General features: G+C 44.7%; 1 protein-coding gene across 4 annotated transcripts in view; it reads left to right on the forward strand.

The window, feature by feature from the left end:
* The window catches only part of PHLPP2 (PH domain and leucine rich repeat protein phosphatase 2), a 91644-nt gene that overhangs the window by 68226 nt on the left and 5383 nt on the right, over window positions 1-18035 (forward strand). For 3 of the 4 annotated variants that reach the window (XM_008257569.5, XM_089320420.1, XM_089320421.1), the window contains 8 exons: window positions 248-343; window positions 2779-2934; window positions 4130-4330; window positions 7278-7440; window positions 8014-8144; window positions 10406-10516; window positions 11318-11512; window positions 13181-13412. In XM_008257569.5, the coding sequence (XP_008255791.3) occupies window positions 248-343; window positions 2779-2934; window positions 4130-4330; window positions 7278-7440; window positions 8014-8144; window positions 10406-10516; window positions 11318-11512; window positions 13181-13412 (1285 nt within the window). The remainder of the gene's footprint in view (window positions 1-247; window positions 344-2778; window positions 2935-4129; window positions 4331-7277; window positions 7441-8013; window positions 8145-10405; window positions 10517-11317; window positions 11513-13180; window positions 13413-18035) is intronic. The other variant, XM_089320419.1, reaches the window with a different exon arrangement.

The raw sequence follows: 18035 nt of genomic DNA on the forward strand, positions 1-18035 counted from the left end.
CTTTGAGCAAGTGTCAGAATTTTTCCAGATTATATGTATTTGTGTGCTAGTTTCTCACTCTAATAATTCAACAGCCTTTACTTAGCACCTTCTGCATTCTAGTAGTGTACTTGGGACTGCCTTGTAGATTCTGTCCCTGCCCTCAAGGGGCTCCCAGACTCGTTAATAGATACCTTTCAGTCTAGTGAAATGAGTTCCACATGTCATCTTAAATTATGTCTTTTAATTTTTTTTTTTTTTTTGCCAGAAATCTGCTAGAATGTGTCCCTGACTGGGCCTGTGATGCAAAGAAGATAGAAATAATAGATGTGAGTTATAATGTTCTCACAGAGGTTCCTATGAGGTATGTGGGTATGTGTGGATGTGTGGATGTGTATGTGTGTATATATATTTTCAAGTTCCCACTCATTTGTTGAGTAAATATTGGTCACCTGATGAGTACAAGGCAATATGACTTGCCTTCAGGAATATGCTAATAGTTAATGCATGGTCTTGGCCTGCAAGGGACTTTAAAAGAGTCTAGTATAATATATGCATGGACAGCTGATAAAATATACTAAGAGTTGCTGGCATAGGTTGGTGATAGACTCATAGTTAATAATAGTTAATTTTATATTTTGAGTTATTATGAGATGGCAATGAACTTTGCTTTTATTATGATACCCAGTCCTTTAAAAACTGCTTATGAGGAAACTAAGGCTTAGACTAGCATAACCTGAGGTTGCACTTAACTAGAGAGTGATGGGAGCTGACGACTGAGTGTAGTCCTTAGTCCCAAGCCTTTGTACCCGATCACTACACCAAAGAAATAATTTTAGAAATGCAGAGGAGGAACTAGAGAGTGCCTCATGGAGAAGATGGCATTTGAGTTGACCTTTACCTGAAGGTGGCATTTCTCTAAATGGAGGTGTTAAGAGAGTAGTAGTTGGGGCTGGCACTGTGGTGTAGCGGGTAAAGCTGCCGCCTGCAGTGCCTGCATCCCATATGGGCACCGGTTCAAGTCCAGGCTGCTCCACTTCCCATGCAGCTGTCTGATATGGCCTGGGAAAGCAGTGAAAGATGGCCCAAGTCCTTGGGCCTTTGCACCCACATGAGATACCCAGAAGAAACTCCTGGCTCCTGGCTTTGGATCGGCCCAGTTCTGACTGTTGGGGGCCAAATGGGGAGTGAACTAGCGGATAGAAGACTCTTTCACTCTCTTCTCTCTCTATACCCTCAGTAACTCTGCCTTTCAAATAAATAAAATAAATCTTAAAAAAAAATAAAACTTTCTGGACTTTATTGTTAAATGGCCTAGCATATTTTCTTTTAAAAAGTATTTATTTGAAACAGAGTGACAAGAGAGAGAAAGAGGGAAAGACAGAGAGTGAGTAGGATCATCCATCTGCTGGCTCACTCCCCAAATGTTCACAACAGCTGGGACTGGGCCAGGCTGAAACCAGGAGTTTGGAGTTCCATCTGGGTCTCCCATGTGTGTGGCAGGGGTCCAAATACTTGGGTCATCATCTCCTGCCCTCTCAGGAGCATTAGTAGGAAGCTGGATCAGATGCATAGAAGCTAGAGCTCAAAAAGGCATTCTAATATGGGGTGTGGATATCCTAAGCAGTGGTTTAATTTATTGCTTCAGAATGCCTGCAGCCTAGCAGATTTTAAGCATTTAATAAATAGTTTTTTGGGGCCAGCGCAATGGCTCCCTTGGTTAATCCTCCGCCTGTGGCGCTGGCATCCCAGATGGGCGCCAGGTTCTAGTCCCGGTTGCTCCTCTTCCAGTCCAGCTCTCTGCTGTGGCCCGGCAAGGCAGTGGAGGATGGCCCAAGTGCTTGGGCCTTGCACTCGCGTGGTAGCGCCTGGCTCCTGGCTTTGGATCGGCGTAGCTCCGGCCATAGTGGCCATTTTGGGGGGTGAACCAATGGAAGGAAGACCTTTCTCTCTGTCTCTCTCACTGGCTAACTCTGTCAAATAAATTAAAAAATTTTTTTTAAAGTTTTTCTTATAGTAAAATTTGTCTTATAAATGTATTATGTTAATAAGTTATGATAATATAATGAACTTCTAGAGAAGTTGCTTTTTTAGTTTAGGTCTCCTCTATGCTATTTGCTTTAGTTGATTTATCTTTTTCCTTTTTTAAGATTTATTTATTTGAAAGGCAGAGTTACAGAGGCAGGGGTGGTAGTCTTCTGTTCGCTGGTTCACTTCCCAAATGGCTGCAACAGCTGGAGCTGCACCGATCTGAAGCCAGGAGCCAGGAATTTCTTCCGGGTCTCCCATGCGGGTACAGGGACCCGGGCCATGCTGCATTGCCTTGCCAGGCCACAGCAGAGAGCTGGACTGGAAGAGGAGCAACTGGGACTAGAACCCGGCGCCCATCTAGGATGCCAGCGCCTCAGGTGGAGGATTAACCAAGTGAGACACGGCGCTGGCCCCCTTGGGCCATCTTCTACTGCTTTCCCAGGACATAGAGAGAGCTGGATCGGAAGTGGAGCAGCCAGGACTCAAACTGGCGTCCATGTGGGATGTCGGCACTGCAGACGGCGGCTTTACCCGCTACGCTACAGTGCTGGCCCCCCCTGATTTACCTTTTCTAAGATGATCTTCATGATTCCCTGGTGGGTGGTGGGTAACATGTAGTGTAGTTAGTTTCTTGACCCAGGCACTTAAGTGATTTTGCAATCTCGAAGAATATATTTCTATTACTTTATTGTTTTAGTCAAATAGCCTAGGACGAAAGCAAAAAGATTTATTTTTCAAAATGTATTTATTTGCATTATTCTCCTTTAGAATTCTGAGTAGTTTGAGTCTTAGAAAACTGATGATGGGACACAATCACATCCAAAACCTTCCAGCGCTGGTGGAGCACATCCCACTTGAGGTCCTGGATATTCAGCATAATGGACTCACCAGGCTGCCAGATACCCTCTTCTCCAGGGCTTTAAAGTAAGTATGCAGGACTTTTTTTCTGAAGAACAGAGTCATTGGCTAAGAAAATGGAGAAAACCAAGATGAGCAATAGTAATTTAGCATGGAGCTACAGGAGACACAAAAGTCATTTAGCCCACAAGTGTCTGCATTTGTTTTTTCTAGTATCTTATCCCACCCCTCCCTTTACATTGTTTGAGAGCTGTGAAGAGAGAAAGAATGAGAGAGCACACAAGAGCCAAGTGCACATGGGAGTGCTCCCATCCCCCAAAGCCTACAGTGGCTGGCGCGGGACCAAGGCTGAAGTTGAAGCCAGGAACTCAATCCAGGTCTCTCACATGGGTGGCAGGAACTCAATTACTTGAGCCATCACTACTTCCTCCTGGAATCTGCATTAGCAGGAAACTAGGGAGCTGGAAATCCAACCTAGACACTCAGATATGGGATGTAGGTGTTTCAATGGCTAGACCAAACACTCACCTTATTAGTTTGGCAGTGTATTAAAAAGTCTTTAAAATACACACACTCACACACACACATACATCCTTTGATCCCACAAATTCTGCTTCTTAGAATGTTCCTAAAAGTAAATGAATGCATACTTTGATCACTTCAGATACAAAGCGCTTCAAATTTGTCAGACTGAATTATAGCTGACAGTGACCTTTGCTTTGTGTTGACTGGCTTCCCTGATGGCTGTGATTTCATTCACTGAATGGTCCTTAAAGCACATAAGTAAGTGTTCGCACCAGTGTTTGTGATTGTGTGTGCATGGAAATGCAGATATGTCCGCTATCAGGCAGCTGTTGATAGATCACTAAATAATGATGTTAAAACCAGGTAGGGATAAAAACAGATGAATTTTTTTCTGAGAGGTGTTTGCATAGTGCAAATACATGTTGATATGATGCCCATCTGCATCCTTTCAGTAGATGCATTTAGAGTAAAAGATGAAGCTAGGTGTGAATCAGGCTCCAACAGAAACCTGGGAAAATAACCAAGCCTGTATTCTTTCCTTTCTACTTGGCTTCTGTGAATTGAGAAGAAGAAACTCTGGATAGAGTCAGTTAGAGAAAACTACATGAAGGAAATGAAGTTTTTTAATTTGGAGCTTGGAATGACAGCATTCCATCCTGAGATGACAGGATGGTTTCCACATAAGAAAGCAACAAATGAAGATAAAGGAAGTGATGATTTGTGTGTGTCCTCTCAGCCTCAGATACCTGAATGCATCTGCAAACAGTCTGGAGTGTTTGCCATCTGCTTGTGCTGCCGGCGAGAGTCTGAGCGTGCTGCAGCTGCTCTATCTGACCAGCAATCGCCTGACTGATCAGTGCATACCTGTCTTGGTTGGGTTCCCGCACCTGCGAGTCTTGCACCTTGCCAACAATCAACTACAGACCTTTCCTGCAAGGTGAGTGGATGCAAACTTTGATCACTTCAGATACAAAACATTTTACATTTGTCAGACTGAATTGGAGCTGACTATGACCTTTGCCTTATGTTAACTAATTCCCTGATGGCTGTAATTTCACTGAATGGAAAAATTTCTCTCTCTCTTTTTTTTTTTTTAATAAAGATCATGCCATCTGCAAACAGGGATTTTTTTTTTAAAGATTTATTATTTATCTGAAAGGCAGAGAGAGGCAGAGGCAGAGGCAGAGGGAGAGAGAGAAACATCTTCCATGTGCTGGTTCACTCCCCAGATGGCCACACTAGCTGGAGCTGCACTAGTCTGAATCCAGGAGCTAGGAGCTTCTTCCAGGTCTCCCACGTGGATGCAGGAACCCAAGGACTTAGGCCATCTTCCACTGCTTTCCCAGGCTGTAGTGGAGAGCTGGATCGGAAGAAGAGCCACCAGGACTCGAAACCAGCACCCATATGGGATGCCAGCACTGTAGATGACGACTTTACCCACTACACTGCAGCGCTGGCCCTGAAAAATCTTAATGGTTCATACCAGGGCCGACACTGTGGTGCAGCAGGTTAAAGCCCCAGCCTACAGCACCCCATATGGGCACTGGTTTGAGTCCCAGCTGCTCCACTTCCGATTCAGCTCTCTGCTATGGCTTGGGAAAGCAGTAGAAGACAGACTAGGTCTGGACCCTACACCCACGTGGGAGATCTGGAAGAAGCTCCTGGCTCCTGACTTCAGATCAGGTCAGCTCTGGCTGTTGTGGTCATTTGGGGAGTGGACCAGCAAATGGAAGACCTCTCTCTGGCTATACCTCTCTCTCTGTAACTCTGTCTTTCAGATAAATTAAAAAAAAAAAAAGGTTCATAACTAGTTGCTAAGTATCAGTACAAGTGTGGTTAAAATGTGTTTAATTTTTAGTCCTAGTTACTTAATAGTGGTGTGGGAATATTTGACCTAGAAAAGTACAAGCTTATGAAGTCAAATTCTGAAGATAATTTTTTATCAACATTGTTTTATAAAATACTGTGAATCTATTAATTTACTCATAATATGACTTTATATATTGAATACCTACTATTTGCTAAATACTATGTGACTTGTAGTGAAATTGGTGAGACAGACATGTATAGGCAGTTTCGCTGTAGAGTAGTTAAGTGCAGGGTATGAAATATACACGCAGGTAGCCAGTAGTGCAGTATAGGGATGGGGGCAGAGTTTAGTTGGATTTCCTAGAGAAAGAGATTACTGTAGTTAGCCACACTGTATTTACATGAGGATACAGGAGAAACATTTAAAAAAGAGACTGTCAAAGTTTTAGACAGCGTCAGATAAGTAAACAATTTTCTAAAAAATTCAGAAGTTTAACACCAAAAACTCCATCTATACCATGAAGGTAGTCATTAAAAGTCATATTTTAAAAAACTGAGTATAAGAAAAGACATTTGATATAGTGTAAATGCAATTTTAAATATAATGAGAGGTTACATAATGTTTGGTAGTTTGTTACACTTTGAATGGAAAGCATATATTTTTATTTTTATTTCATTTTACAGATATTCTCGGAAATATAAACTCAGAAGAACAGAGTTTAAGTATTAACTAAATTATAATTTTGGTGAACATTTTCGTGAACATTTATGAAATGAAATAGAGCTTTTTTTTTTTTAACAACTTCTGACTTCAATCACCATGCTTGAATTTTATTTTATTTTTTTAAAGATTTATTTTATTTATTTGAAAGAGTTACAGAGAGAAGTAGAGACAGAGAGAGAGGTCTTGCATTCGCTGGTTCACTCACCAGATGGCCGCAACAGTTGGAGCTGCGCCATTCCAAAACCAGGAGCCAGAAGCTTCTTCCAGGTCTCCCACATGGGTACAGGGACCAAAGCACTTGGGCCATCTTCTACTGCTTTCCCAGGCCACAGCAGAGAGCTGGATGGGAAGAGGAGCAGCCAGGACTCAAACCGGTGTCCATATGGGATGCTGGCACTGCAAGCAGTGGCTTTACCCACTATGCCACAGCACCAGCCCCAGCATTGGGTTTTAAAGTGAATGCAGAGGGGCCAGCAATATGGCATAGCTGATTAAACTACTGCCGGCAGTGCCAGCTTTACATGTGGTCGCCAGTTCAAGTCCCAACTGCTCAACTTCTGATCCAACTCTCTGTTAATGCGCCTGGGAAGCTGGCCCACATTCTTGGGCCCTGCACTCACATGGGAGAGCCCTCAGGAGCTCTTGGCTCCTGGCTCCTGGCTCCTGGGTTTTTTCCAGATGAAGCGCCCCACCCAGCTCCGGCTTTGCAGTCATTTGAGGAATGAACCAAAGGATGGACGATCTCCATGAAGGTATTAGGCTGACTGAAGACACTGGCAAGCTTCACTCAGTTGATGGAAGTGAGCCTTATGAATCACTTGTCTCAAAGACCAGACACAGTGCTGTGTGCATAATAAAAACCTGATCAATTTTTAGCAGAGATGAACTGTTATGAACTGGTAACTGTAGAAATTTAGACTTGATAGGAGTCTTAGTGATGATTTAGTACAACTTCTTTGTTTCACAGCTTAGCTAGTTTTGGTCCACTGGTACCAACTCGCCTGGTATTTTGCAGTGACTTGGTGGTGACACAAGGAATAGCACTAACCTCCCAATGGTAGGCCAGTGCTTTTTCAGCCCCCTCTTCCAGGTCATGGCCACAAGATCTAACAGCTGTGAGCCACAAGGGAAGCTTCGGCCCTTGAAAGTCTGAGAGACAGATCAGGCTGAGATGTAAGAGTGGTGGTGGTTGTGAGCCAGGGTCTTAGCTGCTGTCCAGTTTTGTTTAATTTTCCCCAGTAATCGGCAGTAGGCCAGGTCAGCCCTTTGAACTCTGGCTGCTTTGAAATAGCACTTGCTTGGCAGCTGCTCATTTTTGGTGCAATCTGGTATTTTGGTGTTTCTTTTTTAGCAAACTAAATAAATTGGAGCAGTTGGAGGAACTGAACTTAAGTGGCAACAAGCTTAAGACGATTCCCACAACTATAGCAAACTGCAAAAGACTGCACACCCTTGTTGCACACTCCAACAACATCAGCATTTTCCCAGAAATCCTGCAATTGCCTCAGATCCAGGTACTTTTATCTGCTGGAATTAATGAATCCCTTATGGAGGAAATGGCGCTAGTGTGAAGGAGATAATTCTCTTCTCATAAGGAAGAGGTATTGTTCTTATGTACTCACCCTGGGATCAGAATGTACATAACTGCTTCCTTGGAGAAATTTTTTTTTTTTTTTAATTTATTTATTTGAAAGACAAGACAGAGTTAGAAAGAGAGGTCTTCCATCTGCTGGTTCACTCCCCATTAGCCAGGGCCGAGCGGATCCAAAGCCAGGAGATTCTTCTGGGTCTCCCACTTGGGTGCAGGGGCCCAACCACATGGATCATCATCCACTACTTTCCAAGGTGCATTAGGGAGCTGGATCAGAGATGGGGCAGCTGGGACTCAAACCGGCACCCATGTGAGATGCTAGCACTGCAGGCTGGGGCTTTAACCAACTTAACCCACTGTGCCACAGCGCCGGCCCCTCCTGGGAAGAAACTGAGTTCCCACTTGAGGATGTAATAGGATATTGAACATTTGGGACTAAAGATTTAACTCTCTATGCTGTTTTTGTTTGTTTGTTTGTTTCTCCATTTCATCTCAGTTTGTAGATCTAAGTTGCAATGACTTGACAGAAATACTCATTCCAGAGGCTCTGCCTGCTACACTACAAGACCTTGACCTGACTGGAAATACAAATCTGGTTCTGGAACACAAGACGCTAGACATATTTAGGTACGTAAAAATCTGAAATTTAATCCATACCTGCTCTTCTTTAGGACTGTGTAGATCTTGTTCTCTCCAGTAGTCAGTCTTTTTTTTTCCCCTTCAAAAATAATTTATTTGTTTCTGGTCACAAAACACAGGAAGTGGCCGGTGCCGCAGCTCAATAGGCTAATCCTCCGCCTTGTGGCGCTGACACACTGGGTTGTAATCCTGGTCAGGGTGCCGGATTCTGTCCCGGCTGCCCCTCTTCCAGGCCAGCTCTCTGCTGTGGCCAGGGAGTGCAGTGGAGGATGGCCCAAGTCCTTGGGCCCTGCACCCGCATGGGAGACCAGGAGAAGCACCTGGCTCCTGGCTTCGGATCAGCGTAGTGCGCTTGCCACAGCGCACCAGCCGCAGCGGCCATTGGAGGGTGAACCAACGGCAAAGGAAGACCTTTCTCTCTGTCTCTCTCTCTCACTGTCTACTCTGCCTGTCCAAAACAAAACAAAACAAAACACAGGAAGTTGCGAGGGCAGTGGGTGTTCCCAGTGGCTGCCCTCTTCCTGGTCTGTACACCTTGTACACAGCGCCCCAAGCTGTTTCTCCCATTCTAACAGCTGCAGAGTATGGGGAGCAGGCAGGATGCTGAGCCACAGACCCCTACCCCCCACTTACAATGTGGGGACACCCCTCGGGTGAGCGCTCCAGCTCACCCCTGCGTATCTGCCACAGACCAGCCCTGTCTACACAGCCCCTAGGGGCTGCACCTTGCAGCAGTGAAGTAGTCAGTCTATTTGTGTTAAAACTACTACATGGCTACCACACAAACATATGTCTGGTATTTTTACATATTAGGCATAAATATATTAGTTGGTACAGATTGCATTACAACATCTGTAAGATGTACGAGTTCTTTGTACCTGTATCAAAATGTGTAAAATAAGTAGATATGACTGAAGCATAGAAATCTTTGTTTTGCTGAGATCTTGATTGAAAAGAATGGCATTAATTTTGACAGTGTTTGGCCCCTATTTCTTCTTGCTGCACCTTTTCTTTTTTTTTTCCTCCTGGTTAGGGGGTGGGGGCACTTGGCTGCTCTACTTCCAATCCAGCTTCCTGATAATAGAGCCTGAGGAGGCAGTGGATGATGGTTCAAGAATTTGGGCCCCTTTCACCCATGTGGGAGACCTGGATGGAGTCTCTGGCTCCTAGCTTTGACCTTGCCCAGTCCTGGCTGTTGTGGGTATTTGGAGAGTGAATCACAGGATGGAAGATTTCTCTGTGTCTCCTCCCCTCTCTGTTGTTCTGCCTTTCAAATAAGCTGCTGCTTGGTATGCTAGCATCCTAGATTGGGGTACCAGCTTGAGTCACAGCTGTCTGCTTCTGATCCATCTCCCTGCGAACTTGCCTGATGGAGTTCTGAGCACCTGGCTTCAGCCTGGCCTAGCTCTGACCATTGGAGGAGTGAACCAGCAGATGGAAGAGCCTTCTCTCTTTCTCCATTTCTGTCTCTCTCTTTCTCTCCCCACCACCCGTGTTACTCTGCCTGTGAAATAAATAAATACTTAAGAATTAATCCTTAGGGTTGGCATTTTGGTACAGTGGATAGAGCTGCTGCATCCCAGTGGGTGCCAGTTCGTGTCCTGGCTACTCTACTTCCAATCCAACTCCTTGCTGATGGCCTGGGAAAGGCAGCAGAGGATGGCCCAAGTGTTTGGACCTCTGCACCCATGGCTCAGCCCTAACTGTTGCTGCCCCTTGGAGAGTAGAACAGCAGATGAAAGACTTTTATTCCATCCTTCCTTTCTTTGTTTCTTTCTCCTTTTTTTCTGTATTTTTCTTTCTAAGATAGAATTACAGAGAGGCAGAGAGAAAGAGAGGTTTCCTATCCACTGGTTCACTCCCCAAATGTCTGAAACGGCCAGAGCTGTGCTGATCCAAAGCCAGGAGCCAGGAGCTTCTTCCAGGTCTCCCATGTGGCTGCAAGGGCCCAAGGACTTGGGCCATCTTCCACTGCTTTCCCAGGCTGTAACAGAGAGCTGGATCAGAAGTGGAGCAGCCAGGGCTCAAACTGGCACCCATATGGGATGCCAGCACTGCAGGTGGCAACTTTACCCACTATGCCACAGCACCAGCCCTGAAAGACCCTCTTTGTCTCTCCCTCTGCAGCTCTCTCAGGTAAATAAAGAATTTTTGAAAAGAATTAATCTTAACACATGATATCTTTGGGAGAGTTTTCATCAAAGACAGTCTAATATATGGCTTAATCTTCTCTTCTTTCACCTCAACAGCCATATCACAACACTAAAAATTGATCAGAAACCTTTGCCAACCACAGATTCTACCATTACATCAACCTTCTGGAGCCACGGACTGGCTGAGATGGCAGGACAGAGAAATAAGTGAGTGTGTTGACTGTGAAGACTGAGTTCAAGAACTGGCAGCCCCTGGTGTCTCAGATGTCTCTGGTGCTCCTAGTGAGGCCCTGATGTTCTGTTGCACATAAGCATATCAGCATGTCAGCTCACATAAGATCCTTCTGAGACTATGCTAAAGTGAGACAAATGTGCGTGTGCAGTCCACAGAATACCAAACACCTCCTCTCATGGCTAACATGGGTGTTTGCTTCTTAGGTTATCAATTACAGCTTTATCCTTGTGTTAAATTTCCTTCCCTGTCAACAAAGTTGAAATACCCAACTGTGGAGTCGTCCTGCTTTCTCTTAGCACCCAACCTAGTGTGATCCTCCACTTCCTAGAGCCCTGCCCAGTGACCCAACCAAAGCCCAAATCTTATACTCGTTTCTGTCCAACATCCTCTTACCAGTACGCCCCATGGTTTCATGGACTAGCATTCACCCTTGCTGCAAGGTCTAATAAACCCGGCTTGTCTAGTTACAGATGTGCTTTGGGGTTCTTGGGCTGAAGGGTTTTGACAAAATCCAGTTCTTAATCACTACCATGAGAAAATACATTATCTTCCAGCCTTGGGCAGCACTGCAAAACTATGTACTGCCCATGAGTGTGGCAAGACACGCCTTTCCTTAGGACATCACTGTTTTAGATTCTGCTGGATTATTTTCTCTAGGGACTTTCTCACATGTAAATTGAGAGTTACTGCTGTTCTGCTCCAACTTCAGTTGGAGAATAATCTGTTACCAAACACTTTCTTTGATGATTGTCTTTCTTCTGTTTCTGCTCTAGGCTGTGTGTATCTGCTCTAGCTATGGATAACTTGGCAGAGGGTGTGGGAGCCGTGTATGGCATGTTTGACGGCGACCGGAACGAGGAGCTCCCTCGCCTGCTGCAGTGCACGATGGCAGACGTGCTGTTGGAAGAGGTACAGCAGTCAGCACATGACACCGTTTTCATGGCGAGCACCTTCTTGGTGTCTCACAGGTAAGCAGATGGGTTGAATAATCCCTAACTCAGTTCTGCTTTTGGAAAGTCAGTCTCTGTAAGCCAGAAGATTAGGATCTGGATCCAGGACAGATCCCACTCCTTCTGTGATCCTGCTGTGGCTTGGAAGTGGGGACTTTGGCTCTTTAAAGAGCCACAGGAGTCATCTGCATTGTTTATATGTATGTGTGTGTGTGTTTCTGTGTTTTGGGAGGAAGGGGGTAAGGTTTCATCAGATTCTCCAGAGAGTCTGTGACCTCTAAGTACTTAACAAGCACTGATTAGGTTCATGTGTTTTGCGTACTTGTTATTGGGTACATACCCAGCTAATCTCCTCAAAGTCTAAGTCAATGGAGGTCAAAACTGTATGTAACAAAACTGCTGAAAATCTCAATCTAGTTAATGGAGAATCTTGCATATCAGGTGGGCTCCATAAAGGATATGAGCAACAACTGAGAGGTAAATTAGTACAATTAGGTTTGAAATGGAATAGCTTGGAGCTCAAGCTGATTTTTATCAATTAGTATAACACAAACCAAGGTGTTGTCAAAGTCTGTTTTTTCTTTTAAGATTTATTTATTTATTTGAAAGGCAGAGTTACAGAGAGACGGAGGCAGAGAGAGAGAAAAATGTCTTCCATCCACTGGTTCACTCCCCAGATGGCCACAGTGGCCAGAGCTGGGCTGATTTTAAGCCAGGAACCAGGAGCTTCTGCGAGCTCTCCCACACAGGTGCAGGGGCCCAAGGACTTGCGTCATCTTCAGCTGCTTTCCCAGGCCACAGCAGACAGCGGGATGGAAGTGGAGCAGCCAGGACTCGAACTGGCACCCATATGGGATGCCGGCCCTGCAGGCGGCGTCTCTACCTGCTACGCCACTGCACCAGCAAGAATCTTCTTTTTAGTAGTAGAATTGAGCTGGAGACTTGGCAAAATAAGGGGTTTGAGAAAGGGGACTCAGTATATGAAGCTCCTTCTTAGAGCCAGGCACTGTCCCAAGCATTTTTCATACTGTATCTTTAATTTTCAAACAAGTCAAGTAGGTAAATACTTCTTCAGAGAAGTTTCTCAGAGAAATGACTGGGCTAAGGATCCACAGGAAATGGCAGAGCAGGACATTGAATCTAGGTCTTCTGATAGTATCTGCTGTCTTTTAGTGTTGTGTAGGAAGTGTGGATGGATTATGCTCCTTCCTTCAAGGATTTACATCCTAAGTGAGTACTTGTCAGAGTGCTGTTGTCCTGGGACCAGCAGCCTCAGCATCACCAGAAACTTGTTAAAAAATTGGGCCAGCCCCTACTCAATCAGAGACTGGGATCGAGGCCCCAGTTTTAATGTTTACTATGCCCTCCAGATGATTCTGATTGTTCAGGTTTGAGAACCTCTGATTTAGGAGGTCTCTGATCAGACACAGAAGGAATAGAGGGAGACGCATTTGCATGTCTCTCCACCTACCCGCACCCTTGTAAAATCTCCATCAGCTGATGGAGTAGGAGGTCTGCACTCTCCCACTTTCCCACTGTCACCAGTGCCCAGTGCCTGCCTTCAGGTGGGCCGGGGGGGCTCTCTCACAGTTGTATGGCAGAAAAAGAAGGAAAGTAACACATGAAGCACACTGTCGTCTTCTTAAAGTGGCTTCCATGTCTTCATTTTCTTTGCCTTCTGAACAGGAAACTAGGAATGGCTGGGCAGAAGCTGGGCTCCTCCGCTCTCCTGTGCTACATTCGCCCTGACACTGTTGATCCAACAAGCAGTTTTAACCTGACTGTGGCCAACGTTGGCACCTGCCAAGCAGTCCTGTGCCGAAGTGGGAAGCCAGTGCCACTCTCTAAAGTCTTCAGCCTGGAACAGGATCCAGAGGAAGCGCAAAGAGTGAAGGACCAAAAAGCCATCATAACAGAGGTGCGTCTTGCTCTCTGCCATTCACTTCTTCTTCTAATTCTTCTTCTTTTTTAAGATTTATTTATTTATTTGAAAGTCAGAGTTACACAGAGAGAGAAGGAGAGGCAGAGAGAGAGGTCTTCCATCCACTGGTTCACTCTCTAATTGGCCACAATGGCTGGAGCTGCGCCAATCTGAAGCCAGGAGCCGGGAGCTTCTTCTGGGTCTCCCACATGGGTGCAGGGGCCCAGGGACTTGGGCCATCTTCCACTGCTTTCCCAGGCCATAGCAGAGAGCGGGATTGGAAGTGGAGCAGCCAGGACTCGAACTGGCACCCATATGGGATGCTGGCACTGCAGGCGGCAGCTTTACCCACTGCGCCACAGTGATGGCCCCTGCCATTCACTTCTACTTCCTAAATCAGTGAAGGTTGTTTGTCACAGAACAATGAAGATTCGGTTTCTTCCTGTTGTGCCTTGTAAATAGCAACCAATCCAAATACATGTTCAATTCAGATGGTTTCAGTAGTGGCACTAGAAGAAATTTAACTGGACAGTGAGTAGCAAAAAGAAAAAGCAAACTTAGTTAGAAATGAGAAGTCCCAGTTTGTGATCCTTTAAATGTGTAGCTAGCATATAGAATGAGTATTGTAACCCGTTATGTAATTCCAAATTCATGTGGTTTGTTATGCCAAATGGAAGAAGAAAGAGTTCTATAGTTTGACATCCCCATTCTGAAATGCCAAGTTTCAAAATATTTTTTCCTGTTTATTCTGTAAATGGCTTAGTATGCTCTTTTGTTTGTAATGAGATGAGAGCATAACATTTTTGCTTTCAAAGAGAGGTTAGCAATTATAATACATGCATACTGTAATGATCATTATTTACTGCAAACATTGTTTATTGCTTTCAAATCCCTTGCTGTTTAAAGTGAATTGTTTATTGTTGAGCTTTAAGACTTCTTTGTGTGTTTTGGAAACAAGTCCTTTATCAGATACATACTTAACAAATATTTTCTGTCTGAGGTTTTTGTCTTTTCATTCTTTTAACAGTGTGTTTTGCAGAGCAGAAGTTTTCAGTTTTAATGAAATCCCACTTGTCAGTTTTTCCCCCGTGTACTGTGTTTGTAGTGTTGCATCTGAAAATTTTGATGTTGTATATAGAACTCATTTCAAGCTTAAGGTCACCTAGATTTTCTTCTGAGTTGCCTTCTAGAAGATTTATAGTTTTGTGTTTTACATTTAGGCCTGCAGTCCATTTTGTGAACTGTGTAAGCTCTGTGTCTAGAGTCACTTTTTTTGCTTGTGGATGTCCAGTTCTAACGCCATTTGTTGAAAATACGATCTTTTTTTTTTTAACTGTATTGCTTTTGCTCCGTTGTTCATGATTAGTCAATTGTATGAAGAATTTTTAAAAATTACTCTAAGAGGTATTTAAGGCCGGCGCCACAGCTCACTAGGCTAATCCTCCGCCTTGCGGCGCCGGCACACCGGGTTCTAGTCCCGGTCAGGGCGCCGGATTCTGTCCCGGTTGCCCCTCTTCCAGGCCAGCTCTCTGCTGTGGCCAGGGAGTGCAGTGGAGGATGGCCCAAGTGCTTGGGCCCTGCACCCCATGGGAGACCAGGAGAAGCACCTGGCTCCTGCCATCGGATCAGCGCAGTGTGCCAGCCGCAGCGCGCTGGCCACGGCGGCCAATGGAGGGTGAACCAACGGCAAAGGAAGACCTTTCTCTCTCTCTCTCTCTCTCTCACTGTCCACTCTGCCTGTCAAAAATTAAAAAAAAAAAAAAAAAGGTATTTAAAACTATTTTGGGACAATACAGGGGGTCTTCGTAAAGTTCATGGAAAATGCAGATTGTGAACAAATTGTGAAAAAGCATGCATGGATTTAAAACAATTATGCACCAAAATAAACTTATCTTTAATTCCAGTTTCCACGAACTTTTTGAAATCCCATTGGGTTTATGTGAGTCTATTTCTGAGCTCTTCATTTTGTTGGAATTCTCCCAAATTATACATCTTAGAATCCATCCAGGGGCCAGCGCTGTTACATAGCGAGTAAAGCCGCCGCACAGTACTGGCATCCTCTTCCGATCCAGCTCTCTGCTATGGCCTGGGAAAACAGTAGAAGATGGCCCAAGTCCTTGGGCCCCTGCATCCACGTGGGAGACCTGGAAGAAGCTCCTGGCTCCTGGCTTCTGATCGGTGCAGCTCCAGCCATTGCAGCCATCTGGGGAGTGAAACGGAAGACCTCTCTCTCTCGCTCGCTCTGCCTCTCCTTCTCTCTCTGTGTAACTCTGCTTTCAAGTAAATAAATCTTTAAAAAAAATTCTATCCAGGGAAGCACAAAAGCCATAAGTAACCCAAAAAACTTTGACATGCAGATGGTACTGTGTTAGTGGAGGCAGTTGGAATAGATAGAGGCTCTTGTCTTCCTGTAAGAAAAGAATTTCAGATGTGAGACAGATGCAGGCAGTAAGCAATTAGTGATATTTAATGAAGAGAAGACACCTGACAGACAAAGAACCAAGTGCCCAGTTTGCATTCAGACTAGAGCTTCTATGGGAATGGACACAGCTTTTCTGATAATTTCTCCTGCCTCCTTCCTTCTTTGGGATTTTGCTAGAGGAGGGCTTTCTGGGCATGCTAACGTGAAATTCCTACAGCCCCGTTTTATCAGCCCAGTGTTATTGTATCAGATAACCCCTGGTGTCAGGCCAGAAAGATCCTTCGGGGATTGGGATAGAGGGTGGGGGTGAATGCTGGGACTCCTCTGGGTTATTGGACATGGGCATGGCTTTTGATGTATAAATGAACTTCCTGGTTTTTTTCCTTCAGGCCCATCTCACATAGGCTAATGTTTATCTTCCTACCTAACAGGGTTCTGGAATTAGGAGACTTTGGTCTTTTTTTTTTAATTATTAGATTTTGTTTGTTTCAAATTTTAAAAGTTGTTAACATTTTGTCACATTCACTTCAAATGTAGACATGCACATAGAGACTGCAGTCTGAGGGGGTCTTTCAATCAAAATAAATGAAAGATAAAAGACAGCATTTCATTTGACTACTCTAATTTACGGGATTTATTAATTCATTTCTTTATTTCCAACTTTTTAATATTTATTTATTTGAAAGGCAGAGTTAGAGAATGAGGTAGAGAGATCTTCTGTCTGCTTCCCAAACGGGATAGAGAGATCTTCTGTTTACTTTCCAAATGGCTGCAATGGCCGGAGCTGGACCAGGCTGAAACCGGGAGCCAGGAACTCCATCTGGGTTTCCCATGTAGGTGGTAGGGGTCTACACACTTGGGCCATCTTTTGTTGCCTTCTCAGGAACATTAACAGAAACTGAGTCAGGAGTGGAGCAGCAGGGACTTGAACCTGTACTCACAGGCCGTGGCCCAACTAGCTGTACCACAACACTGGCCCCTATTTTATAGAATTTAGATCCTCCTTAGGGGCTCCTAGATAAGTGGGAAATGTTGTAAATTTTTTTTTAACCACAACATTTATTGTTTGCCTGTTATTTGCTAAGCACTGTACTTTTGTTATTTTATTTAATCTTAACAGTAACCCCCATGAAAGAAGGGCTGTTATTTTCATTTTACAGATGAATAAAATTAAGTGTAGAGTTTGTAACCAGTTTTCATAAATGAGAATTCAGAGTTTTCACCCACAGAATGACTGCAACTGAGAAGTTAATTTATTGATGTCTTTAGAGTTTTTCTTTTGAAGTCAATACCAAGGGGTCTGGCAAAGAGCATTCCTAACCTGCATCTCATGGTTATTTCTTCTCTCTTAAGTTTGGAATTACCTGGATTCTGATGTGACCTACCACTTACTCTTTTTTTTTTTTTTTTTTTTTTTTTTTTTTGACAGGCAGAGTTAGACAGTGAGAGAGAGAGAAAGGTCTTCCTTTTTCTGTGGGTTCACCCCCAAAATGGCCACTATGGGCGGCGTGCTGTGCCGATCCAAAGCCAGGAGCCAGGTGCTTCCTCCTGGTCTCCCATGCGGGTACAGGGCCCAAGTACTTGGGCCATCCTCCACTGCCTTCCCAGGCTACAGCAGAGAGCTGGACTGGAAGAGGAACAACTGGGACAGAATCCGGCGCCCTAACCAGGACTAGAACCCAAGGTGCCAGTGCCGCCGCAGGTGGAGGATTAGCCAAGTGAGCCGTGGCGCCGGCCAACCATTTACTCTTGGTATAGCCTTTACAGAGAAGGTTCATCGTGCTACAGAATTCATTTTTTAAAAAAGATTTATTTATTTATTTATTCATTTATTTGAGTGACAGAGATCTTCCATCTTCTGGTTCTACAACAGCTGGATCTGGGCCAGGCCAAAACCAGGAGCCCAAATTTCTGTCTGAGCTTAGATTTCAACTTGAATCTCCCATATGAGCTGCAGGGACCCAGGTAGTTGAGCCGTCATGTGTTGCAGGAAGCTGTATGAGAAGCAGAGTAGCTTTCCTGAATCAGCACCTGACATGGGATGCAGATGGCGCAGTGGGGACCTAACCTGTCGCGACACAATGCCTCCCCTGCTGCAGATCTCACTCTCCTTTTCTAAGCTAGACCACCTTAGGGCTCTGTCAGGCGTTTGCTGCCACAGTTCTCTTAGCCTTTTGCTACCTCCCCAGTCCCAGCTT

Source organism: Oryctolagus cuniculus, chromosome 18 (genome assembly GCF_051225735.1).
Source record: "Oryctolagus cuniculus isolate XC-2025 breed Fujian yellow rabbit chromosome 18, ASM5122573v1, whole genome shotgun sequence".
In the NCBI taxonomy this organism is placed as follows: domain Eukaryota; kingdom Metazoa; phylum Chordata; class Mammalia; order Lagomorpha; family Leporidae; genus Oryctolagus; species Oryctolagus cuniculus.